This window comes from Benincasa hispida, chromosome 7, assembly GCF_027475165.1.
Source record: "Benincasa hispida cultivar pf3 chromosome 7, pf3_genome.v1.1, whole genome shotgun sequence".
Taxonomy (NCBI): Eukaryota; Viridiplantae; Streptophyta; class Magnoliopsida; order Cucurbitales; family Cucurbitaceae; genus Benincasa; species Benincasa hispida.
In genome coordinates, this window is record NC_143484.1 from 36,381,626 (window position 1) to 36,408,274 (window position 26,649).

General features: G+C 33.5%; 1 protein-coding gene and 1 long non-coding RNA gene across 7 annotated transcripts; one reads left to right on the forward strand and one right to left on the reverse strand.

Moving 5' to 3' along the window:
• The first annotated feature begins 5,021 nt into the window (after positions 1-5,021).
• LOC120082110 (uncharacterized) lies at positions 5,022-18,664 on the forward strand. 4 transcript variants are annotated; one of them, XR_016530658.1, is made up of 12 exons: positions 5,022-5,256; positions 6,844-7,049; positions 8,423-8,506; positions 9,547-9,583; positions 9,746-9,863; positions 10,594-10,645; positions 10,842-10,931; positions 12,142-12,237; positions 12,742-12,809; positions 16,831-16,909; positions 17,080-17,395; positions 18,072-18,664. It is a non-coding gene; the product is annotated as an uncharacterized LOC120082110 (long non-coding RNA). The 4 variants fall into 4 exon arrangements; XR_016530657.1 differs by lacking the exon at positions 9,746-9,863 and having other exon boundaries at positions 9,547-9,600; XR_016530655.1 differs by lacking the exon at positions 9,746-9,863.
• Positions 9,805-26,649, reverse strand: LOC120082109 (transcriptional activator DEMETER-like). Of its 3 annotated transcripts, none has more exons than XR_016530654.1 (21): positions 26,431-26,649; positions 25,977-26,060; positions 24,942-25,128; positions 22,474-24,555; positions 22,050-22,385; positions 21,215-21,305; positions 19,744-21,118; positions 19,562-19,641; positions 19,370-19,454; positions 19,192-19,283; positions 19,053-19,121; positions 18,903-18,939; positions 18,710-18,792; positions 18,015-18,439; positions 17,498-17,534; positions 17,354-17,411; positions 17,004-17,143; positions 16,848-16,913; positions 14,901-15,015; positions 14,773-14,811; positions 9,805-10,190 (listed from the first exon to the last, which is right to left on the reverse strand). XR_016530654.1 is itself a non-coding variant. In XM_039037338.2 (21 exons), the coding sequence occupies exons 3-21, from the start codon at positions 25,063-25,065 to the stop codon at positions 10,075-10,077; spliced, it is 5,445 nt and encodes a 1,814-aa protein (XP_038893266.1). In that variant the 5' UTR covers positions 25,066-25,128; positions 25,977-26,060; positions 26,431-26,649; the 3' UTR covers positions 9,805-10,074. The 3 variants fall into 3 exon arrangements, 2 of the variants coding, with proteins under 2 accessions (XP_038893266.1, XP_038893267.1); XM_039037338.2 differs by having other exon boundaries at positions 18,015-18,434; XM_039037339.2 differs by having other exon boundaries at positions 18,015-18,434; positions 26,452-26,639.

Sequence of the window (26,649 nt, forward strand, 5' to 3'; positions counted from 1 at the left end):
CATAAATTGGTTCAATGATTTAAATTACATCGGGTGAATCCATTCCTCTAAGTTAAGATATCTCAATTAATTGCACTTCTATCTTTACTTTCCCTACACTTTATTTTATGCAATTTCATTTATCAATCCACACCAAACCCTTCCCCCCGCCCCCCTCCCCCTAGTTATCTCTTTAACTGAAAACGAGCTTTGATGAACTAATCTTCCGCGTTTCCCTGAGGTTCGACCTCGGACTTGCCGCTTGTACAACTAGTTAGTATAAGTAGTTAGTTTGGTGATTTATAAATATTATTTGTGTAGTGAGGGTTTACGGGCGACGATAAACTCGGCCCTCCCATTGATCCCTTTCATGAACAATAAATCATAGTCCAACTATGACTAAACCTCTCTCGGACCAAGAGAGGGCGTGACACCACATTGTTCAAGCCTTGGAATCAACCCTTAAAGAAGCAATTTATCTACTTTCCTTTACCTCGGGGAAGGACTGAATTCTGTCTTGTGTAGCTGTGTTTCCAACTCCCCAATCAAACAAATCCCCAAAATGATAGGCTTGTTGAGTTGTCGATCTGGCCACCCTCACCTATACAAATCAAAGGATCGCCTTCATAGGTAGGAGTTCACAACTCACTTAGGATTCAGATCATGTCACCTATGGTCATCCTGGTGAAATGTAAGTCTCTATTATGAACAGTATTAAATGATGAGACTAGTCATTTCGTGGTTCAGTCTTATACAAACTCCTTTGTATATAATACCCCTACTCACATGTTTTCACATGAATGATTAGGATCAGATCATTTGTAGCACTTTACAACAATTGTAACATCTACAAAGTGGGTCATACTCGTAGTGTCACCAGAATAAGATATCCAGCCTTATCCATCTACTACAGACCATTTAGGTTCTCACTTAAACATTATCCACCTATATGTCTCTACATACATGTTTAAGCTACAGAAGATAACCTTGGGTGTTAGTTTATTGGTTTGTGGGTTTAATACTACTAAATGTCAAATAAAACATTTCATATCTTATTAAATAAATAAAATATTTGTATAATACAATTACAAACTACAGGACTTACGAGATTTAGGGCATCAACCCAACACCAATAATGGGCAATAATAAACGTACAAATTTGGAAGACTAAAAATAAATAACACACACGAATTATATGTGGAAAACCCTTCGATGTGAAGAGTAAAAACCACGGGACTTGTAAGGAGTCCACCCTTGTCAACTTCTCTTATTATGATAAAATTAAGGAAAAAAGAATCAAAACAGTCATAAAAAGATTCAATCCACCAATACTTTCATTCATAAGAGATCAACGCTTGAGAGATAAAAGAACGAAAAATATCACCCAGTTTTACAGTTTTTGTACAACAACGATTGGGAACAAATCAGAGCTCAAAACAACGATGCTACCATTCAAAACTAGGCCCTATGTATCCCCAATAGACTGACAAAAAATTAGCACGAACCAACAATTGAAATTCTGACAATTGACAACTTTGTGGAAGTTGTCGCTGAAAAACCAAATTGCACAACTCTCTGTCTTTCTCTCTGATTTGTTGTCTCTTTTCCACTCTTCACCTCCTAAGGTGTAGGGTTTTCAAAATGGCCCAACCCAAAAATTAGCCCCAATTGAGTTAAACATATACCCAACATTTTGGGCTCACATAACACAAGTTTAAAAGAAAATAAATTCTTGCTTATCAACAAGTGGGTTGGACACCCATAACATTTTCTTGAGGTAAAAAACATTTGGCAAAGCAAAGAGCCATAGAAAAAGACAGAAATCCTCTCGTTCATCATGTAACGGATGACCCAAAACTCTTCCTTGAAGTTAAGAACTAATTCTTATTTAAATTTTGCTTACTTTCTCGTGGTGTTCGAGTAAAAAATTCCATTAGAACTAGATGATGAAGGAAGAGGCTGCAACAAGATGGGTGGCTTGATTAAGGAAGTTGGGAAAGAAAATAAAAGAGTAGAAGAGAGAAGAGAGAAAACAAAGAGGAGTGAGAAGGGAGGTGAGAGAAAGCTGGAGAGAATATATATATATATATATATATGACTACTTTTTTTTTAGGTCTATTGATACTATGAGGACTAAATGTGAACAATACAAAGTATGTGGACTAAAGTTGAATAACTCTTAAAATGTAGGGACTAAGATAGTATTTTAACTAAACTAAAATGTAATAAAGCCATGATGATAGCGCTTCCTTATGTGTTGTGCATTTAATTTTGATTTGACAATTTGACTACGCGTATCTTCGAAACGAAATTGGAACTTATTCAACGGAAACTAGCGTTATAAATACATTAGTGTATCCTAATACTATCTTTATCTATGAGTGTCATATTCAAGTTTTTAATATGGATATGTCATGTGGTGAACCTTTTGTCTTATTTTTTTAATTTTGCGCGTCTATGATTAGAATAAGATGCATGGAGAAAAATGTATAATGAGATGCATTAAAGTATTGCTCTAAAATTAAAATGCTAATGCTAGCAAAAGATATGTACCTTCTTATGGGAGTTGTGAGGTAGAAGTGTTCATTCTTTTTGTGGCTGGGATCCCCTATTTGGACGGTGTAGCGGGAAGTGGGAGAGGGATTGAGAAAAAATTACTTGCCAAATGGGGATGGGGACGAAGAATGTATTTTCATCCTTGTTCCTGTCCTTGTCCAGTTCGTCTTTTTGTCTTTTTTTCTTTAATTTTATTATAATAACTATTGTTATTATTATTATTGTATAAAGTTTATAGTTAAATTTAAAGTTTTATTGTTTAATAGTTAATATAATGAATATATTTTAATTGGACGTTTAAAATTATATTATGTATCAATAGCTCGATAGATAACTATTTCATTCTAAAAAATTGAGTAATTTCTTTTTAGATTCAATTTTTTTCATGAAATAACCCTATAAAAAAATTGTAGCGAGAATTTAAATATTTAATTGAACTTTGGTTATTTAAATTATTCTTCTCGATGGAACCCAGTCCCCACAAAGTTAATTGAATAATAAAATGGAGAGTGATGACAAGGAAGTCGGCCCCAAATATACCTCGATGGCTAATAACTCACCTCTAGACTTTGTGTTTTAACAAATTTTTGAATGTTTTTAATGACAACGTGAATTTGAAAATTTACCTACCTTATAACAATTATTGGATAGCTAAAAGTGAATATAACTTAAACATAATAAAACATATACTATTGACCAAAAAGTACAAGATTAACCTCACCCCAAGTTATATATTTTATTTATAGTTTTTTCTATAAAAAAGAAGTGTTGTAAAAAAATCTCTACATTGTGGGATGAACACGAGAAAAATGACTAGGTTTGACCTTATCATAAATTTAAACAATAAGATAATAAAAGATATTAAATATTCAAATATTTCTAAAAATAGAGAGATAGTTATCCAACGACTTGTTCAGCTAGATAATAAATTTAGAAGTATGACCCAGTTGCGTGTAATATTTGAATTACTTAACAATTGTTGACTATCTTTTAGTAAAAGCACGAAGATAGGAGAATCTTTATCTTTTCAATATGACTCTTAAAATTTGTTCCAATATCTATTTTACCCTATATTCATATTGTTTTGTCAAAAAAAAAAAAAGAAAAAAAAAAGTAATAACAACCAAATTATTTATTCTAAGAATATAGTTAACCCTATATAAAGTTTATATTTAAATTTAAAGTTATATAGTTTGATCATCTGTATAATGAATATGTTTTAATTAGACTCTCTTTAGCTTCCATTTTTTTCTTTCATTAAATAACCGTATAAAAAAATGTAGAGAGAATTTAAATATTTAATTAAACTTTTCAATAATGATTATTTAAATTAATTGTCTTTTAAAACAAAACAGGAATAAACTTCTTGATGGAACCAATCCCTACAAAGTTAATTGAAGAATGAAATGGAGAATGGGGACAAGGAAGCCGGCCCTGCCCCGCACCACCCATGGACGTTTATAGGGATAGGTATGGAATGCGGGTGAGCACATTTAAATATACCTTTGATTAACAACTCACTTCTAGACTTTGCGTTTTAACAAAATTTTGAATGTTTCTAATAACAGCGTGAATAAATTCACATATTTTATAAAAACTATTGGATAGCTAAAAGTGAGTATAATTCAAACATAATAAAATATATACTATTGACAAAAAAAAACCCTCACCCCAAGTTAAACTAAAAAAAAAAGTATATATATATATATATATATATATATATATATATATATATATATATATATATATATATATATAGTTTATTTTATCAAAAAGCAAGTGGTGTAAAAATTCTCTACATTGGGGGAGTGAACACAAGAAAAATAACTAGGTTTGACCTATCGCAAATTTAAACAAAAAGGTAATAAATGATATTAAATATTCAAACATTTCTAAAAATAGAGAAAGAATTATTCAAAGATTTATTCAAATAGACGATAAATTTAGAAGTATGACTCGATCGCGTGTAATATTTGAATTACTTAATAATTATTGACTATCGAATCTTACTATATATATAAAAGTACGAAAATAGGAGAATATTTAGCTTTCAATTTTTACCTTTAAAATTTGTTCGAATACCTAATTTACCCTATATTCTCATGTTGTTTTGTTAAAGAAAAAAAAAAGCAGTGGACACCAAATAATTTATCCCAAAGATATAGTTAATCCTCAACCATCCTTGAAAAGAAAAATCATCAAAATCAAATTAATTTGAATGATTAGATCTGGCTTAGGGTTGTTTTGGGAATATTCACTATATGCACCACATCAATACAGAAATATTTAAAAAAACAAATTTATAGCATGAAAAAATGAGAATATAGTATAGGTGTAAGTACCAGAAAAATTCCGAATTGTTTTATTGTTCCACATGTTAATTGGTCTATGAGTGGTTCGACCATAGTGCTAAATTTAATTTAATTTTTAATTTTTTTCTGTTCCCACATCCCCGATTTCAAGGAAGAAAAGCGATTTTGTTTCCCACCAAGTTTCGCCGAAAAGGCATGCATCCGCGCGCTTAAATATAGTTCGGAGGGAACTTGCAAAGACAAAGAGGCGCGAAACACGTCCCTCGAAAAGAGCTCTCCATATTTAGAAACTTATCAGTTCTCGCCAGCGCGGTTTCTCTCCGTCTCTCTGGTTATCTCATCGCCGAACTCTCGGAGCTTCGTCGATGTTTACTTCGGATTCTTATGATTTAAGCCGGATCATTCACAGGTGCGCTCTAACTTTTTAGATTTCTTTTTTTTTTCTTCTTCTTTCGAATCGGAACTCGTGATGCGATTGAAAAACCCTAGGTTTCGTGATCCATGCTTCTTCGTTTGTTATTTAAATCTCTGTTCCTTCGTTTTCCCGGAATCTTCTCGTTTGTATGCGGAGAACTTGTGTTTGTGGAAGTTGTAAGTGTCCGTACGATCTGTAATGAGGAAACGTCGTGTTCTGTATTTTTTTTCTGGCGTAGTTTTACTTCGTTTTCTTTACGATTGATATTTTTGGATTATTTAGTTCTAATCTCTTCCGGTGGTGTGATTTAATTAATCTGATCGTTATGGACGATCGAGACCTCGCGTTAGTTTCTTAGAAATTGTTGTATGATTGCACCATTTGCTTTATGGCTACGGATGATGTTTGATGTTGTGCGAAAATTTGACGAATACTGTTAAATGTCGATGGAAGAATGTACGAATTTATGAATCTTGATTAGAGTGCATCGTAGAGAAAAAGAATAGAATAATTTTTCAATAAAATGCTTGTATGATGTTTAAGTACAAAGTAGTCAAGATGAAGCGAAGATTCATTGTTATCGTGTAAATCTTGGATCAATTTTCGTACCTCAGTTCTGAGCTGAAAACTTGGGGTATCCGTGGAACAATTTCCCCTATTTATCTTTTTAGTCCTCGATCGTATCCATCAACCGTCATAGTACTCAAATTCACATTTTATGTGTGAACTAGGTTAGTTGTAAAAGTAACTGTTGGTTACAAAGTAACTGTTGGTTAGGATTTAACATAAATTAGTAAAAGATCTACAAATATTTGGCTGATTTTCGTCTTTAACATATGAATTCCTGTTGGTTTTGATTGTCTGACTTTGGAGTTAGCACGTGAGAACCTTCTTGGAAACTTAAAATTTGTTTGGAGAATTTATACAGCATGCGTGACTGTCATTTTATTAAATCTTAATTCATTTTTTTGGTGTAATTGTTTGATCTGTGAAATTAGAATCATTTAGCATAATTGGCTGCCTATTGTTAGATTAAGTCATTGAGGAACTGTAATTACAGATTTGTAGTTGGTTGACACTCATTATTGAGCATGTACATACATCTTAACATTTATGCGGAAGATATGCATATAGCCACAGTCTAGCTTCTCTTAAGTGCACACTTGTAAACTATACAGCTGCACATGCATGCAAGTAAGGCGCACATTTGGTTCAACCCAGTAAGGCTGATCTTTGACATCTCATATTGTGTCAATAACGGCAATCTCACTTGAACATGTATCTTAATGAGATCCATATGCATGTTTTGACACCAAATTCCTTTTCCTCTTCAATTCACGTAGAAAACTCACCATTTCTGAGAATTTTCTTCATCTTTAACTCTCTTATCTCCTTTTAAGTTGTCAACTAAATATAATATCATCATTTCCTTCTTCAACGATCATGGACACAAGTTGTGAGCCTTTTTTTAATTTGATTTTCTAGGCCTTGACTTCTTTTGTACATTTCATTTATCAATGAAATTTATTTAGTAAATTAATGGTTGGTATTATCATTTATTTTTCTCTTGTTTGTGTGTAGGAAACATTGAACATAAAAAATGTACGGATTGCTGGATATCTTTTTGGAGATTTTTTCTCCCTCGTTTAATTAATGTGCATTATGTGCTTCATCTATGGTCCGGCTCCTGGGAGCTAGTGTGCCTACCTTGTCTTAACAGTGGATCTACTTCGATGACATTTTTTACACTGCAATAGATTTGACTGAACATTAAGAATACGTATGGGGTGAGTAACAAGTGTTAAGCTCAGTTTTCCTTGTTGTTAGTGTTCTAGATTTACTGGATATCTTTAGAAGTTATTTTTAATGCATCACTCGTGAGAAAGATTTACTGTTTTAGGTTTACCAATTACCAATATAAAAGAGCGTGAGCTGAGATAATTTAGCATGTTGTTGATGAAAATGCTTCCGGAGATGATCTCTTACTTGCATGTAGTCAATCTGTATATTTGGATAGTTTGTGCTATAGCCATATATTTTTTGGTTTGATACTACCTTGTGTGACCGAAAATTTATATAAACCCCTCCTCCAGCCTGACAGACCGAACCCTGACTTTACTCTTCAAATCCTCTGTGACTCTTCTAGTTTCATAATAAATGCAGTAAAGGTTGAAAGTTTCCATTGTATTTAGATTGCTTTCAGAACATTACTTGAACTCCCAAAATATCTTTTGATATTAGAGAACTGAATTATTGTCGTTGATGCAAAGAAATTGACACCATGGTCTCTAATATAAGAAGCTATGTTATAAGAGGTCGTTTGAAGCTATTAGGCTCATCATCTTATTGTATTACGCTATGCAGAACAGAACTTCAAAGAAAAGAACCATGAGCTATAGAATATCCTGTCTTGGGGGGGAGTGGGGGAGCTTAATTTTTTTTTGTTTGTTTGTTTGTTTTTTTTTTTTTTTTGTTTCTTAAAAGTAAAACGTGTTTATTGGTCACAATGTATTTGGATAATACAGCAATTTTTCTGAACTTGTTTTCCTTTCTCTCTGAAAACCGAACCATTTTTCCTTTTAGAACTAAAGTATTCTTCCTTCAGAAATGTGGGTGTGTAAAACAGCAATTTCATGAGCATGGTACCATCATATTTGGAAAGGAATACAAACAGTCATGTCAATGGCCAATGGGAAACACACTTGAACAACTCAAGATCGTTCATATCTTAATTCAACATATTGATATATTGGATCAATTTCTGTTATTTGTTCTGGTAAAGGATGTTGTTACTTAATGTGTTAATTACTAGTCTGGAAAATTTTGTACCTCGGTTCATCAACATGCTAATTATTATTATTTTTTTTTAAATACCACCTTTGTCTTTATTTGATTGTTTGTAATAATCAACCTTCTGGTGACACATCAGAGTATTATTTAGTTCCACATATTTATGTTTAACATTTGAACTTAAATTTACCACAGCCAAATTGTAGCTTATAAATATAGCTCAGTATATTTTGGTAAGCTATAGAAATAGTTTAGTACATAAATTTGGCTCTGGTGCGTATTGCCATCTGGACTTTAAATTCTTTTGTTTTGTTCATGCATTTGGATAATGTATGAGTTTTTAATTTGATAATGCCTTTTCTACTTCTAGTTTACCGTGTCATGATCCAATACAAGATTGCCATCTGGGATGTAAGCTTGAAGGATACTGAATGTATCTGAACTCAGAAGTCAGGTAAAAAGATTAATTCTGTTTCTTCTCCTTCCTCTCTATTTATTTTTTAGCTATAGATGGGTAAGACTTATATTTTTGTGGTGTTTAGCTGGTTTTTTCTTGGTCTAAATGTGCCCATATCATTTGCTGTTGTGTTGTATGTGCTTATATTTTTATCGATGACATGGATCCAATAATGTATACTTAGAGTGAAAAGGGAAGTTTTGGGAATCAGTATCCTTCAAGCATTGGTTGTTCATTGTTACTGTCGATGCTTTCTTTTTCTTTTTTCTTCTTCGTGTTCTTCTCTATTTACTCATTTATCATTTTGATAAACATAAAACAAAGTATATTCATCATAATAAAAGGAGATCACAGGGATGAGAGGCCCCAATCTTGTTAAAGTTCTCTTTCGTTATTGACCATTGCATACCTACTTTTACCGTTGCTTTTACTTCTCAATTTTTCATATGAAACTATTACAACGGGAGTAATTTATGGCAGGGCTCTTCTAAGCTCTTTCTACCTATCTGGTGCAATTGTGTTATAGTTCCTCAACTCCTCTTGTTCTGTCCTTTCCCGTCGGATTACTTTTCTCCTCCGTGTTGTCTTCTTTATTGTTTGATTTGAAGTTTACTTCTTGCATAACTTTAGTGCTTAAATGTTTTTAGAACGGACTTTAATTGGATCCTCAGTTTGGCTATCTTTCCACATTTTTATCATGGATTTCTGATTCTCAACTATTCGAGGTTTCATATTTTGTAAAATAGCTTCCTGGATTTAATGTCAAGTATGTCTTCATTTTTTGCTCAGGCATGTTGCAATACGATAAATAACTGAACATGATATTAGTAGATAGATGGTTGTTAGTCAGTGCTAGTGCTACACATTTATGTACTAGCATTTTATCCGGACATAGTTTGTACTTTGTTTGTTCTTTGCTCATTGTGTGAGTTTGTCTGCCAATTTATTGTCCTTGTATTTTCTTTTCATTTTCAAACTTTAGAAAGTCTCTGATTATGACCCTGTTGCGCATAGTTGACCTTTTCTCCAACTTGCAGCTCTCGGTGGTAAACTAGATCCTGTCTCATTTGTGAGGTACAGATGAATGACTGGCAAGTTTATTCCGTCGTTATTACTTTACCGTTTACATTTTGATCATAGCCTTTGCTACAATCTTTTCAAGCAATTGATTTTGATTTTGCATTGATTTTTTCACGTGATAGATGGAACTTTCAACTTTTGACCTTTCATATACAGAGTGAGTAAGCACAAAAAAAGTTAGAACTTACTGGAAGAACATGTAGACGCAGGGAAGATTGAAGAATGTGCTCTGTTTCGAGCATGAATTGAGAATAATCATAAGAATATCAATAGGGTAGAGACTACATCTCACTTATGGATTCTAAAATTTCAATTTGGTGATTTTTTCCTCTGCCGCTTGGCTAACATGAAGTGATTGCATTTCACGGTAGACCAAGAATAATTAAAAATCTAGAACAATAGGTTAGTTGAAAATCTTCTTTAGCAGTCAGTTATCCTTTCTGTTGCTCTTGCCCTTACCTTCTGCCTTTTGCATAAAAAGTTGGCTATTCTGTATTTCCATTTTTCATCTTGGCTAGCTTGCTTGCTGGGAAGTGCAGTCTAGCAATCAGAGGTCGGGGTGCTCGGGTTTTCTGATCAAATCCTCTTACACAAACAAACCCTGCAATATTACTCAAAATTCAGGTTGTACAACAACATACAAATGGGAATATAGTTACAGGCTCAATCACTCTTGATAGTATGAACACGACCACAACATAATATATAAGATTCTACTTAAATACCGAGTAAATAAGCTTAGATATTTAATGTACCCTAATCTAGCAATGATGTCCTTATTAAGTGGATAATGTCTATTACTATTATGCCATAGCAGTGAGTTATAGGCAGGACTGACTTTGTATTTATCAAAGTAAATTGAAAACTTGAAATTTAAGAAGAAACGGTAGTACCTGTTCCTTGGGAAATTTGTTTGTAAATCTACATAGGATGCAATTTCATAAGTTGGGAAATTTTATTCACTCATGTATTTCTAATCACTTGGTTTTTCTTTTCTCCCACAGGTCCGGATGATCAGAAGCTTGGTACATCAGGGAATGAATACCAATTATCAAGGTGATGGAATGAATTCCTTTGGATGTTTCTTCTAAATAATGATACCAATTAGCATGTAGACAAGATCATGTTACGAGGGCCAGATAAAGAAACTCATTGGTTGGTGCGGTGTGCGGAAGTCCTATCTCTGGTGTCCTAGATCTCATTGGATTTCTTAATTTATGAAAACTCTCAGCTGTGATTTCTCTTTATTTAGGAACATTCCGGTAAAATGAAAAGCAGAGGCAAGGAAATACTCAAATCGGAGGGAGTTACATAAAGACATCTGCAATTTGCACAAATGGAGGTACTATTGTGATTACTAAAATCTATATTGAATATGCACAGAAGTTTTGAACTCTCAAATATATCTGAAAGATCTCCTAATCATTTGAAGAATTCTCCTATTTCTCCTCCCTTATCTCCCACGAGACCTGATCAACAACATTTTGCTATAAAATCATAGGTCTTTTTTTCCCCTTCCTCCTCTCTCCTCTCTCTCTCCTCTTCTCTTGATGAGATGATCACAAAGATTTCAGATAAAGAAACATTTCAAAGTTCTTTGGAATCACGATTGGGATGATAGATAGAAAGAAAATTTAATGGGACCAAGATGAGGAAATTTCTGTTAAGAGATGAATAATGGTCAGGAAGACACTATATATATATATATATATATATATATATATATATAGATTCCTAGTACATGCTCAATTGGTGAAAATCCCTTATATCAGAGTGCCAGATCTTTTCCCAACTCAGACCTAGTGAAGATTTTTGAATTCCAATCTTTTGTTCTCTTCCTTGCAACATTTGTGTGTCCTTTTGAATCCATATGGTCTCACTCTTAACTTCTCGGATCCTTTCCTCTCATAATTCTACCTCCTTTGAATTACATACCGGCTTAGCTTGACCTTCTATTTCAAACTTTCTCCTATTCGTATTTCCTCTCACTGAAACATAGCTTGTTCTTGTCGTCTCAACCTTGTACTTTTAACTAGCTCAAGTTTCTTAACACCAATTTGGTAGGCAAGAGTAATTTGAAGGATAATGAAGTCAATGCTCTATCAAAATTGTTAATAATAAGAAATAAAAAGTACTAAGATTACTGTGTTTGACAGGCTTAGTTCTCTCTATGCACATATGAACCCTTCACTTTATTCCTTGTCATAGGTTATTGAGGATTCGAGAGAGACAGCAAAATCCAGTAGCTTGATAAATAATAATTACTAATATATCTCTGAAAACAATCCTAACAAATCATCTCCAAATTGCGAAGAAATATTGGCAGGGACCATTCTTATAGTTATCAAGAGTTACAATTTTAACCTCTATAGTTTGGATAAAATTAAAAAAAAAAATTTCGCTACAATGGTTTGATGAAATTTTTTAAATAGTCTATAGTTTAAAAGTTAGAAATTTAATTCTTATGGTTTAATGAAACTCTTGTACATAGTTCTAGGACTATTTAGGAGAGTTTTATCATTTTTCAATTTTTGGTGACCTTCCCACAGCAGCATCGACCATTTATCTACCATATTTACTGGAAGTTATTTGGACCCGTAAATAAGATTACACCAAACAACATGCTTGGTAAAGATCATCTTTACAAGGTAGACCTTGGCCTCTTTTGTTATATCAAAGAATTCTCAAAATTAAAAAAAAAAAAAGAAACGGTCATAACTACTAGTTTTTATTTATTATTTATTTTCTATCAAAATTTACTTTTTTTATAAAAAAAAATTGAACCATAAAAGAGTTAATATATGTTTTCTAAGTCCAAAAAGAAAAAAAAAAGGGATAAAAAATCCCCATTAAATTTTGTTGACATGCTTCAGCGGGTCTTTCCGACGGTATCTGTGAATACCGTTCAAGCCTCCCATTTACTTTGAAGCAGATTTAATTTGCATCATAGAAAAAATAAAAACAAAAATTAAAGCTCTTTATTTCGGGGAAGTTAACCTTGTTGATTATAAGGTTAATTGGTCTTAGTTACTAAAATAAAAACTAGTTAATCTATTTTATTATTTTTTATATATGTATATATTAATAGTTGGCTCTCTATAGATTCTTCGTGGAAGTTTGCGGTATGTTTTAGATAATATTGTTAAAATCAGGGTGGATTGGAAGCTTAAGCCTGGTGAAACATTGATAGCATCCTTTTGTACAGTAAGCTTGAATTGAGGTAAGGTAATGTATATGTTTCACCTTAATTACGTTTCTCTAAAATTAAAATGAACTAAATGAAGAAATGTTTGTCTTTGTACATATATACAAAAGATGGGGTTTTCTGCATAATTTTAAAAGACCATCAAGCATGGTGGCTAAAGCAAAGCTATCAGGGGTGGAAATCAGAACTGTTTGTGGAACTGGTTGGGTGTGTTTTTTTATAATTTATTTTCTTAAAACAGTTTTGTAAACTGATTTATTGAAGAATGATTTTCTTAATCTATTTCTTAATATTTTCTAAAGAATTATTTATTTAATAAATATTTAATGTGTGGATCTCACATAATTCTTAAAGCTCTTTATGTAGAAAGCAATAAATATTCCACAATAAATAGTAGTATAGAAAATTTTTTATACTATCATTGTATTTAAAGTTTCCACGTGTACACATTCATGTCAAGCCATCTTTGTTGAAACTTGAATCATGAATAGACAGAAATATTAGTAAATCATGACATGATAGTTTTTATAAAGAAAATTTTTAATATGATTTTTTAATTTTAATAAATTATTTCAATGATATACATACATTATATATATATAATGTATGTATATAAATTTACTTGAAAGTAATTTTTGAAACAAAATAATTGAAATTTCCATATGTTTTATGAGTTAGAGTTGTAAGTAGAATTATTAATTGTTATTTTGATTTTCTTATAAAAAAATTTATGATTAGTTTTGTTACCTTTTGATAACATGATATATTTTTAAAATCAACATTTAAATCATAGCTTGATATTTTGAAACTAAAAACACTTTTTTCGAGAAAGCTAAAAATTTTTAACAAAAGAGTGCAAACTATACAAAACGTTGGTAAGAGTTTTTACCAAACTATTTCTTTTTATAAAATGAAAAAATCAAAGCTAGAAGTGTTAATCTTTAAGATTCTCTTTTCGTTTTTTGTTTTAAAGTTTATTTAAATTTTGAAAACTGAAAGTGAAACTAAACAAAAGGTGTAACCCATTTTAAAAAAATTGTAAAATAAGATTTAGAAAATGTCAAAATGAAGTGGGAGGGGGCAAGGCTTACCAAAATCGACCTTGTTGATAATCGCAATGGGAAAGTATCTTGGCCAAAGCTCGAGTGAAAAATATATATACAAGTTACATGCTATATAATATACACGAAAGGAAAAAAAATGTTCATTTTTCATCAAAAAAAAAAAAAAAAAAACAGGAGCTAAAATAATTAGGTCGAAATGAGTAAAAACACATTTTTGTCAAATAGTTCTTATAGTATTGTATAATAAAGGACTAGATGTAGATCGAAATCATGGGTATATAATATCTACGCAAATGACGACCAAATTTTCTGTTTAGAAATAAAGTTAACAAATACTTATTTTTATTTTAATAGTATATACCAACCTATTTTTTGGGTAAAAATATTGACCTAAAAAGGGAAAAGGAAAGAATTATCGGTGACAATTGCAATCTGTCTGTAAACTTTTTTGTGAACCAAGTCTTGCGGTTGTTTACAATTACTAATTTTAAAATGTATGAAAATAAATAAACATTATAAATTCAAATTTTAAATTTTGAATAAATGGCTGTATCATCACGAATGATTGAAGCTGTGCCCATTTCAGGGGTGTTTCATTAAGCCAAGTTTTGAAAACTAAAATTTTAAAACCTACTTTGTAAATTTTGAGAAAACATGTACAATTTTCAAAAAAATTTAAATGAAATGCAGAGCAAATATAGATTATTTCAGGCCAATGCATGGGTATGGTGATAAAATTTTGCTAGTTAACGGTCTATATTGGGGACGTATTGCACACAGCTTTTATATTAAGTTAAAGGGCCCAGTTACTTTGGTGGATTTTCTGTTTTAATATCTCACTGGGTTAAAAAATTTTGGCGACCGCAACGTAGAACCCTATGCAAGAAAATTTGGTAAATGAAGGAAATACATACCTCTCCAAAAGCATTGTTGAATCTCCTCCGTTACAAGGCCTAGTTGCATGAAATTCATACATAAGTAATTTTCATTATTTGACCTGGGGGTTTTAAATTATAATCATTTGATCATTGTGCATTCTTACCTTTGAATATTGTTGATACTGATGTTCCGAAGTAGACTGTTCGTCTAGGTAAGTTCCATAGCCAATTTCTTGGAACATCAATAGGATTTATACTAGATTCATGATCTGCAAACATCTGTGATTTTGAAGAAAAAAGTTAAAAAGATTAAATATGCAGTAACTATCATGTTATCCTGAGGTTAAAAACCGTTTCTCTTTTCTTCTTTAGAAAAAAAGTCTTTTCCTTTTCCTTTTTCTTTTTTTTTCATTAATAATGATTTTTTAGAAATTAGAAATATTTTATCTTAGTGTTGTTTGATAATTATTTCATTTTTTTGTTTTCTATTTTTTTCTTCAAAATTATAAAGTTGTTTAGAGATATTTCATAACTAATTATGTAATTTGCTTTCAGTTTTTCAAAAATATTTTTGAAATCGCGAGTAATTTTCCTTTTCCAAAAAACAGCTTTTTTATTTTTCAAAACCTTGTTTATTCTTCTACACTCTTTTTCTTCCTCTTGATGGATCTCTCAAGTATTTTTTTTTTCTAGCTTTTCTCTCTACATTTTTCCTACTCAAGAAATTCTCTCTGGAAGCTAATTTTTTCACCTCTAAATCTTTTTTTATTTCTTTATTACTTTTATTTCTATTTCAATTCTAATACAACTGTCTCATTTCTCTCTGTAAAATTTTAATAATTTTTTACGTACCTTTTCCTTTTAAAATTTCACTGTAACTTGGTCTCTCTCTAACAATGAATATATCTCTAAATTTTCTCATCTAATTCACCCCCATAAAAATTAATTTTCTATAAAATTTTGTATCTGCCTTTTACTTTTATTTCACTCTCTTCCATAGCTCGCATTTTTCTCTCTCTATAATTTTAGTATTTTTCTTAAACGTTTTTCCAATAAAATCCCTCTAAAACTTCGTATGCTTTCTAATTTATCTTCCTTTTTTAAGGTATCTTTACTCTCTAACTTTACTTTCAATTTTCTTTTTGCCCTCTAATGTTTATCTCTAAAATTTAATTACTTCTCTATAATTTCTCTCTCTCTCTCTCTCTCTCTCGTAAGATTTTTTCTGTCATTCGTTAACTAATATTCTCTATTAAACATATACCTCACTTTTTAACTTTTCACTCTACGATTTCTTTTTCTTAATACATACAACTTTTCTCTCTCTTGCTCTAATTAATACTCTTTTATATTCTATCCTCCATCGAGGCAGCCAGGACTTATGAGTATTAATCCTTTTGAAATTTTTTATTTCTTTTTGTTTCTTTTTTTTTTTAAGAAAAAACTCTTGATTAATATTCTTTACCCAAAATTCTATTGCTTTTTTATGTTTGTCTCTCTAATATTTCATTATTTTTCTCAAACTCATGCTCCGATTTTAACTTTTCTCTCTCTAACATTTCATTCTCTTTAACTAATGTTCTCTTTTTATAGTTCTCTCTCTATGATTATTCTCTCTTAACTTTTCTCTTTAAACAGTTTATCTCTCTCTAAACTTTTACTTTTCTACATCCACATTTGTTTTCCTTTTTCTGATGTTTCTCCTTTCATGTATTTTTTTAAGGAAAAAAAAAAAAAAGAAAAGAAAAGGAAACTAAAGTTAGTTATCAAAACTGTTGGTTTATGTTTTTTAAAAACAGAAAATAAATTACAGTTTCAAATTAAATAGCAAACGAAAAAGTGAAATAGTTATCAAATAAAACATTATGAATTGAAATCATCATTGATTGATTGATTTATTTATTAATATTTTAAATTATAAGGGTAAAATGCAAAGATTTCATATTAAATCAGTCATTCTGGGGGAAACAAACAGAGCATTAAAGATTTTTTCCCCTCTTTCTAGAAAGCAAAAAAGAGAGCATTAAAGCTTATAAAACTTGAAAACGTTATTGGTTTTCTAATGACTGCCTATTTCTCTCCCAATAATGATAGGTGTTAGGCAGACTTACCTCGTTTACTTGAAAATATGTTCCATTGAGTGGAAAACTCCCTCGCATTGCAGTTCTACAAGGTACCTATAATTTTGCAATGGAGAGATGTAAAAAGTTTAAGGGACTAAGCCTCTCATTGTATTGAATTCAAGTTAGTGTTTTTTTAAACTTTACCAGTAACGTTCCTCTGACTGTTTGTGAATTCGCTTCTCTTCTGCTATTGCACGTGAAACATGTTTCCTCATTGCAGAGCCTGTTCGGGTCTTGAGATCCACAACTTTGTTCGGGCGGTTGAATTGAGTCTGCTGTTTCACCTGGAGTTTTATGGAAAATTTTAAATAGTTTATTAATGATAATAGTTCTCTCATTTTCTACTTAAAACAGTTAGTTTCCATGAACAATGAAAAATTTTGATGGTTCACCGTCTCACTAGGTTACCACGATGGAAAAGGGAAAAGGCGGGAGGAGGCAGATAAAAGGAACAGAAAATCATTGGTTTATAGAACAGATTGACTGCTGCTTACCTGGAGTCCATATCGCAAGAAGATATGGGCTTGGGTCATCAGGTTCTCGTCTATCCATCTGTATGTTTAAATAACTAATTGTTATTATAAATTCAACGATAGTGCGTTATGTGTACTTGTATCAAACTAAAATGGAAATGTTACCTCTCTTAAGAGAGGATGTGAATCTGGAAGTTCATACCTGCATTTAGATAAAGACGTGAGTTATGGAGTGCATTACATAGTTTGGTTACTTAGAATTTATTTATTTATTTTTTTCCAATGAGAAACCGAGATTCCTCTGATAAAAATGAAAGAATGAATGAACAAACAAACGCATACGAAAAAACAATCCAACAAGTGGAGCCCATTAACTACGATAAGCGACTCCAACTCAAAAGAATCAAGCCTAACGCATAACTATAAAAAAGTTAGGAAACGAAGCCCACAACGAGGTATTAATTCTAATGTTCTCCCAAGTCTCGTCTCAAAACCTCTCCTCCCTATAAAAGATTCTATTATTTCTTTCTAACCAAATACCCCGTAAAATTGCAAAGTGGGTTATTTTGTTATGATCCTAGTGTTCTATTAAAGTTGCTTTATTATTATTATTATTATTTTTAATTCATTCTGTCTTGCTTTATATTAAAAAAATGAACCAAAAAAAAAAAAAAAAACTTACACTTGATGCTCTGTCCGTAACCTGCTCACATTCTTCAATTTTGGCATCGGGATATAGGCAGCTTCCGGGTTCAAGGCAACTAAAGCTTTGGACATGTCACCTTCTGGGATGTAGTTTTGCAAAGTTGTTTTGAACTCTTCCAGGCTGAGTTTGATGGTAGGAATTTCATCAGGATCCTCATAAAACGCATCTTCAATATCACTTTCAGTTATCTCATTGGGCTCGGGTTCTGGTGTCGCTGGTACTTCAACTATTGGCTCACACTTGCTTGTGCTCAAAGTATTTTCTGTGTACGTGCATCCTTCAGGAGGAAGAATTGGCAAGTGACTCGTGACTATAGGTGGCTGCTTCTCTGTGGCGATGGGATTGGTTGAAGTCACAATGCCCTTTTCATCTGGTGCTGGCAGAGCAAGTCGGGCACTGCACTAAATACAGTTCATGTGTTAGTTGAGAGTTGAAAAGGCAAGCCTATAGACAAACAAGTGGACAACATTTATGAACAGAATTTCTTGCATTTGAACTTCCATGCTATAAAAGAAGTTCCTCTTGCCTTTATCCTGTTCTCTTTGATATTATGTGATACTAGTTTCTGTTAATATACCTAGACTAGTTTGTAGTTCTATATGAAATTCAGTTTCCTATGGTCAGTATAGACAGGATGATCAATATGAGCAATTTGAAAGAACTTGACAAACCTTGCAAAAGCACTTGCGAAGTGTTTGCACTCTCCTCTCATAGGACATGCATTACAATTTGGCTTGCTCTTTGTGCAGAATACCTGATGTCACAATTTCAGATCACTTCCATTAGGCATATCCCCTTTTTGTACTTTAGAAAGACAAATCATAACGACAATGATATACTGAAGAATTGGGTGCTATGACTCACCTTTCCAAATGTGATCAACTGGTAGTGTAGTTCATACCTGTGTAATAGACACATGGTCAGTTATAATCTTAATTGAATTCAGAAGAAATTTATTTCAATTATCTTTTGGTCATCAAACATGAATAATGAATGAATGTATCAAGAGGTTACAGTGTTCGTTGATTGAGTTTGCATAATCTTGGCCATAAATATTTTTGAATGGACTCCAGCACTGGATACCTAGAAAGATTGGAGGTTAGAAGTCTCCGACAACCGAAAACTGACCATTCATCAGTCCAGTGTTACTTACAGTTCTAGAAGGTGTAATTGAAGTGACTCGGGTAACGGTTGGAGAGGGACCCATCCTAGCCGGACAGCTATTCTTCCAACATTTGTGTCAACCTAGGTAGAAGCCAATTTAAGATGATATTAGAAGTCTCTCTATTAAGCTTTTAAATAAATGATTGGCCATCTGTGAGAAATCATACAGGGAAAGCAAGATGATGAAGTGTTAATAGACGAACACACTCCACACTTTTCAAACCCAATCCTCGTACGCTCAGTAGATAATCCCTGCAGCATTTTACATTTTTTTTTAATACTATATAAATATAAATCAAACTAACAAATCTGCTAAAGAAGCTAGTTTTGATTAGAAAAGACAAAATTAATATCCGTACTTTGCTTTGTCCGGGGGAACATCTCTTAACCATTCAAGATCAATGCTCCCATGATCTGTTACCAGACGATCCAAAAACTCCTGCAACATTATTTTGTGATGGAAAGAGTAGTCGTTAATGGCTGGTATAATTGCTTGTTTAAGTAAAAGTGGGCCTTAAAGACTTCAATTGCTTGCACCTACCTTAATTCGTTCAGCTAGCATGTTGTTCATTCCTCGTTCCTTGATAGCATTAGAAATTTCGTGAACGTCGGCTAGTCTCATTGCTTCATAGTCTATTGAATCCATGGCATCCTTGCCTTTTTCTTTTATTTGTCCATTGGCTTCCACTTCCTTTCTCAAACTATCCCAATCAATTGCACTCTTTTTCTCACTAGTGACCTTTCTTCTTTTTGCCTTTGAAGGGCTAATATTTCCCTCATTATCTGCCTGAGATAGAGAATGGGCCTCATTATTTGAAAAGTTTATTATATTGCCCTTCCCAGGCAGCAACTTTTCTGTGTGGGCATGCACATGAACGACATTTGAGAGGGCACTTTTATTGGCTGGTGTATCTAGTTCTGCGGGAGGATTGGAAACTGACGCACTTTCTAATGGGGAACTATTGTTCCTCTCACATGGTACATAATTTTCATCAAGATTATATTCACAGTGAGATCTCAATTGGATACCATTACCCTGCAGGTCCACTGAGTGCTCACTGACAGACTCGCTATGCTCCATCCTGGTTGTTTCTTGTGATCTTGCTTCATTCTTTTCAGCACTGGTTTTATCCGATCTTCGGTCAAGATCCCCAATGTTTAAGCTATGACGAGCCATATTCTTTTCTGTAGAACATCCAGATACTGTTGACGGCCCTGAAGATATGCTCTCTTCACTGAATGCTTCATGGCCTTCAACCTCCACTACCCCACAGTTGGGGGTCATGCGCAACTGATTGTTTGAAGGAGCATCTGGCACTTGCTTTTGTTGGTTTTCAATATTTACAAGGAAATTAATTAAGGAATGGCCGCTAAGATCGTCAATCTCATTCCATTCTGATGTTAGTGAATCTTGTTTATGTTTCGAGACTTCATAAATAACTGAACTTCCATTCAAGTCACTGAAGGATTTTTTAATCGTGGTGGTCGTCTCCATTTGTTTGATATCTGTGAAATTTGAATAATGGGTGCTGCTAGAATTGTAACTTACGATGGGTTCTTCTGCCTCTGAGTTGGATCCAGAGCATGATCTGCCCCCTGCAGTACCCTGTGTAATTGTGGAGTCGAAGGAATCTTGTGAGGATATGACTTCTTCCTCCACAATTTGACCACCTAGCTCTGTGAAATTTTTTTCCGTCCCTGAATTTACTCCATCATTTTGATGGTTTATTGAAGTCTGTGGCATCTCAAACCTTGGCGTGGATAGTTCCTGAGCATGCCATCTTATAGAATCTGCAGGATACAATACACAAGCTGCTGACTCGTTGGCCACTATGCTCGTTTCAACTTCACCCTGAGTTCTGAAGTTTCTAGTGGATTTTACGGGAAATCGTGCTGCTAGAGACATGAAGGCAGAGCTGTAAAAAAAGAAATGGAAAATGTGATCCGCTTGTTTATAATTTTGCTTCAAAGATAATCTTGATCTAGAGTTGTAACCGAAATGATAAGTCTACCTTGAAAGATGATCTGAAACATTCTGAGTAAGAAAAACCCCTATAACTGAGTCAACAACTGATCCTTTCCATCGTGAGAATCTTCTATCTCCTGGTAAGAGCACAAGAGAATTTTGTTATATATACACCACAAATATTCCGAGAGAATAGTTCTCTTTCAACTCTGATAATGAAAAGAGCGTGTTAACATGGAACTGAAATATTTTGGCTGCTCAAGGTTTTATATGGTAGATTCAACTACATTATTTTTTTCTAAAATATCATAACTAAAATGCCAATTCACTTGATTGGTTTAAGCGTTTACATTTGACCAAAGGGTCAGAGGTTTGAATCCACGTCACATATATTAAACTAAAAAGAAAGTAGATTTAAACTGAATTAATAGGTTTAATTCCCGGCACATGCACATTAAACAATTTTCCAGTCATTTCAAAATGCTCATTTTCCATCCTATTTAATTATACAAGAGAATTAGAAATTTAATTAAAAATATATACACAAATAAATTCTAATAAAATTAATATTTTAAGGAAATTTGATTCCTGTTCATATATTAATCAAATAAAACTTTTAATTTCAAGTCATGTGATTAAAAATCAAGAAAAGAACTAATGAAACCATCTTGGTTTTTGCCTCTTTAATTAGAACTGCCATTTCTGTTTTTAAGGGGAAAAAAGAAGGGACTTTTGAACTATTAATTTGAGAATCATTACTGCAATGTTCGTTTTGGCTTTTTTATCTGACATTTTAATCAATAGAAATTTCAAGTCAGGAAACTCAGTGTTATTCCCTTCCAAGATTCAAGCAATCTGATAGGAAGATATAAGAAATGAACCTTGCACGAGATGCATCCTTGCAATGAATGAATCAGCCCGACCACGGAAAACTTTCCGTTCCTCTTCCCACCATTTCTCCTTGCCTTTCTCATGACTTTCAATGCCCTCACTTCCTTCCTTACCCATTAATAAATTCCATATCCTCTCCGTCTCTGGGTCAAGGTCGACTCTAGGTCGTGCCTTTCGTTTCCTTGAATATTCAGACTCTGCATATGGAACTACTGCACCATTTCCTTTATATGGAACAATAGCATTTTGCTCCGTCCTGATGCTTCCTTCATCGTCATTAAGACTGAGACTCTTCATTTTGCGTAGAATCTCATTTTCTAGCAGACCTACACCAATGCCAAGAGGTTGTAGTTAGTAACTTAGTACCTTCACGAAAAGTTTGAATTCCTCATCTGAAGAATCAAATATACTTACCTGTCGTCTTAGCAGGGAATTTCTGAAAGCCAAATGAGTAGCCTTGTTTGTGTACTTCATTTGTTGCTAGCGATCCTGATATCATGGGTTGGCAAGCTTGCTTTACTGTCAGAATACTATTATCAGATTGTCTGTATGCATACCCTTGTTCTGAAGCTTTCGGATGTGGAAATGAGCGATAGCTGGTAACCTTATTCAACCCGGACGTAACACATGTTCTATCTATTGCTGGATGCAGATTGTGTGAGACTTGTCGCCTTTGAAAATTGTTTTCATGAACCACTGAGTGAATATGTCTGTCACCAATAATTTCTTTCGCTGTGATTTGGTTACTTCTAATATGATGACCATTGAGCATGGCCTGCTTCATTTCTGCAGTAAAACCAACAGGATTGGTAGGATTGCAACCTATTGTATTCAGATGGCTTGAGCAACCCTCATTTGATTGGATAGTACGATATCTTTTATGGAGGGTTGCATAAAGCCCAGACTCAAATTTCTTCCCAGGAATTTCTAAGGATCCTACGTTTATATTGCTGCCTTGTCTCTGGAACTCACCCGTTTGAAGCACCTCTTGAGATGACACTGAAGAGTCCAGTGTAGTAATCGAGCACGACTGTGTTGGATGCGTGGTGAGTGGGGGGCGCCCTCTCTTTGAGCCCCTTGCTACATTGATATTGGACAGATGAGTTGGGACTGGTTGGCAATATCCAGAGTTGATCCCGGTCAGCTCCTTATAATAAGTATTCCTTTTAGCTTGATTCGCATATTGCTCCATATCTTCTGCATGGATGTTTTGCTGAACAGGTGTGTATCCATTGCTGAATCCAGTTTGATATTGATTTGCGTTTCCCTGATGTAAAATTCTAAGAACATTGAGCCAATTTTCTGCTTTGTTGTACCCTGGTTTGTTTAATGGGGCTTCAGCTGCCTCCCTTTCAGATTGCAATATGGGAGAGGTCGTCATGTGATTCATATGAGTAGGGTTACTTTGTATTGTTGGTCGAACATTTTCTGCCACCATTGGTCTTAGCCGAGGACCGTCATGAACATCTTGACTTGTTCCATAGACACCATTACTTTGAGTGCAGAAGTCTGGAATGTTCGGTCTCGTCATGAAGCAAAAGTTCTCCATGTTTTCTTCTGGCATATCCTTCTCATTTTGCTTCTTTTCCTGCTCCTCATCTCCAGTTTTTTCCATCTCAAAATGTATTACTCTCCGGCAGGATTTTGTTTTTGTTGCAGTGTTCGAATCTTTAATCTCCACAATATTCGCAGGTGGAGTAGCAGCTTCTTTGATGTTCTTCCTCCGTACATACTTTCTCTTTCCTGATGGGGTGTCCTTGGAAATCTTCGGAGTCACAGGCTTAGGAGACTTTTTGGGTTTTCCTTCCTTTATAACCTTGGGCCTATGTTTTCTTCGCTTAGGTGTCTTCTGCTCTGGTGTCTTGTTAAGATCAATTATTTGATCGCTGCCCTTCTCCACTTCCTTCGTTGGTGGTTCAGAAATGGCTGCAGATAATGTATCTGTGAGATCTTTCAAGAGTTCATCATGTCGTTTCTGAGTTGCTTCATCTAAGGGAACTGTGACAAAATTCTCCTGTGTTTCCTCGCAAAGGCTTAAACTTTCATCCAAAGGAAGATTAAGTAAATCAGTAAACCTTTCTCCTGAGAATATCATGGGAGTATGCTGTCTTCTTTTTGGTGGTCTCTGCTCTGGTGTCCTGTTGAGATCAATTTCTAGATCTCTCTGCTTCTCAAAGTCTTTCGTTCCCTTGAATGGAGTAGAATTGCCAACACATGATGATTCCACAATGCTTTGTAGAAGTTCGTCACAGCGTTGACGAGGTGATTCATATTGAAACATTCTGATGAAGTCGTCCTCGCCATCCTTTCTGAAACTTGAACTCTCATCTCTTACTAGAAAAGATGATGTGGAGACCTGATTATATGCAAAACTTTCCAGATGCGATGAGACTGGTGGTGTTGTATGGACTGAGTTGGTAAAAATCGACATTTGGTTTGTTTGTGTCATCGATACTGGATTCAAGTTGTAGTTGGGTTGAAACATTGGGAGTCCATCTGGAAGATTCACAGAACACATTTTCATCGCTCATCAATTGTGAAATAAAAAACCAAGACCACCAAAGCAACGTTTCAGCCAATTACAGTGTAAAACTTTCATATGGTTATGGAAAAGGATGAGAGTAAGTCTGTCTAAAATAACGAACAAAATCACCATTTTCTTTGACATCATCTTATGTGACTGACGCTATCCTGGAGCAGTTCTTTATATCGAAGCATAAGCAATCAAGATTTCTCCAAGTGTGTGTGTATGAATATATATATATATATATATAGAATCATTGAGATGGGAGAAAAAGCTATTACTTGGAGACATCAAGTTGTAATTTACTGAATATATAAATATTATATGAAATAATTACAAAGATAATTCGTGGACTTACATGTGCGTACATGTTGAGCGTAGCTGTTATTACTTGGTGGTCTCGAACTTGAATAAAGATTTCCGTTTCTAAGCAATAAATTTCCCGCATAGAAATCCCCACTGCTGTTAACTTGAGAATTCATGTTCAATTCTTTCAACGCATGCAACGAACATTAAAGCAATTATCCAAATTGCTTGGAGCCAAGCTGCCGAAACAAACGCAGAGTTTCTTCTTGTTTAGGCGTAATATCAAAACAACGCAAATTGTAAATCAATCTCGGATAAAATTGACAGCGATGAAACACATTGTAAAGAAACCTTGACTTAAACACAAATATAATTCATGAGCCAACTATTTAAGTTCAAACTTGCGAAGGTAGATCATGTTTCCTCCATTTTCATGTAGACAAAACATTATCATTAGTAGAAAAAAAGATGGAAGTGGAAATTCCTTCCTATTAGTAACTCATTATTATCCTAAAATCAGTTTTATAAATTATGCTCACTCCAAAAATAAAAAATTAAAAAAGATTAGAAAATATTAAAAAAGAAGAAGAAGAAGCAGCAGCTCAATAATATTAATCTTCTAGGCCAGTTTCTACGACTGCAGTTATTGAGAGAACATAAATTATTCGAATGGGTTTATATCGCAGATTTTGTCCAAGCGCCTTGGCACGGTAAAGTTACACTTTAAAAATGAAATTTTGAATGATTTTTTTTATTAAAAAAAAAACTCGAAGAGAAAAGAAAATTTTACGGTTAAGTTTGACTTCAACAAGCTAAAATTTAAGAAGCATTAATATTTTAAACGCACTTCAACTAAAGTTGTAGAAGATAACTTCAAAAGAAATTAGAAATCAAATAATAGTATCGCTATATGAAGATATACCGAAGAAGCAATCCTCTGGATACATATAACAATGACAGAACAATTTTACTCACTACGAAAGCCGAGTAGAAGATTAAAACCCAATAGATAATTCATTTCTATGTTGAATAAGTTAGAAAGAACCGAAGGACCAAGACTATACAGAATTCAATTAGAAATATGCACCTTCAATTTTGTCCAGTTCCGCTACAATCGCTTCCAATTGTGCGGTTATTTTATGTAGACAGCCAAATTTACAAGTTTCATCCCCTGAAAAATGTCAAAAATGAGTTCTGGATCAACCTCCTCCGTATCATCTACTTCGATTATTTCTAAAGGAATCGAAATTGTAAATGACATAACAAATCCAGTTCGATTGAAAATCAAATTAGTGAGCAGGCAGTGGTCAAAGTACATACCAATGGCTGAAATGCTCCAATCAGAGAAAAGAAGAAGAAAAATAGAAGAACAGCGGAGAATTACAGAAATTAGCTGAGCTTCAACCGAATCATCCAAGCAGATTACAGAAACATACAGTATAAAATAATGAGGCCTCAATTTGAGCCCTAATTCTGATATTCTTGCGGTTCCATTAGCACAATAGATGAGAGAGAGTCAGTCAAAGATGAATTCGAATTACCTCTTTCGCCAATCTCCTTACCGATCCAATGCTGTTGTTCTGTAATTAGCTTCCATAAGCTACTCCGTACTCCGAACAGGTTTCTTGTTCGATCAAATGCCAAATGCTGATGGAAAGAGAAAGGGAAGAGAGAGTTACGTTGTTAGCTTGAGTTTCCAGGAGAGAGAGAGAGAGAGAGAAAGAGAGAGAAAGAGAGAGAGAGATGGACCAGGGACGTTT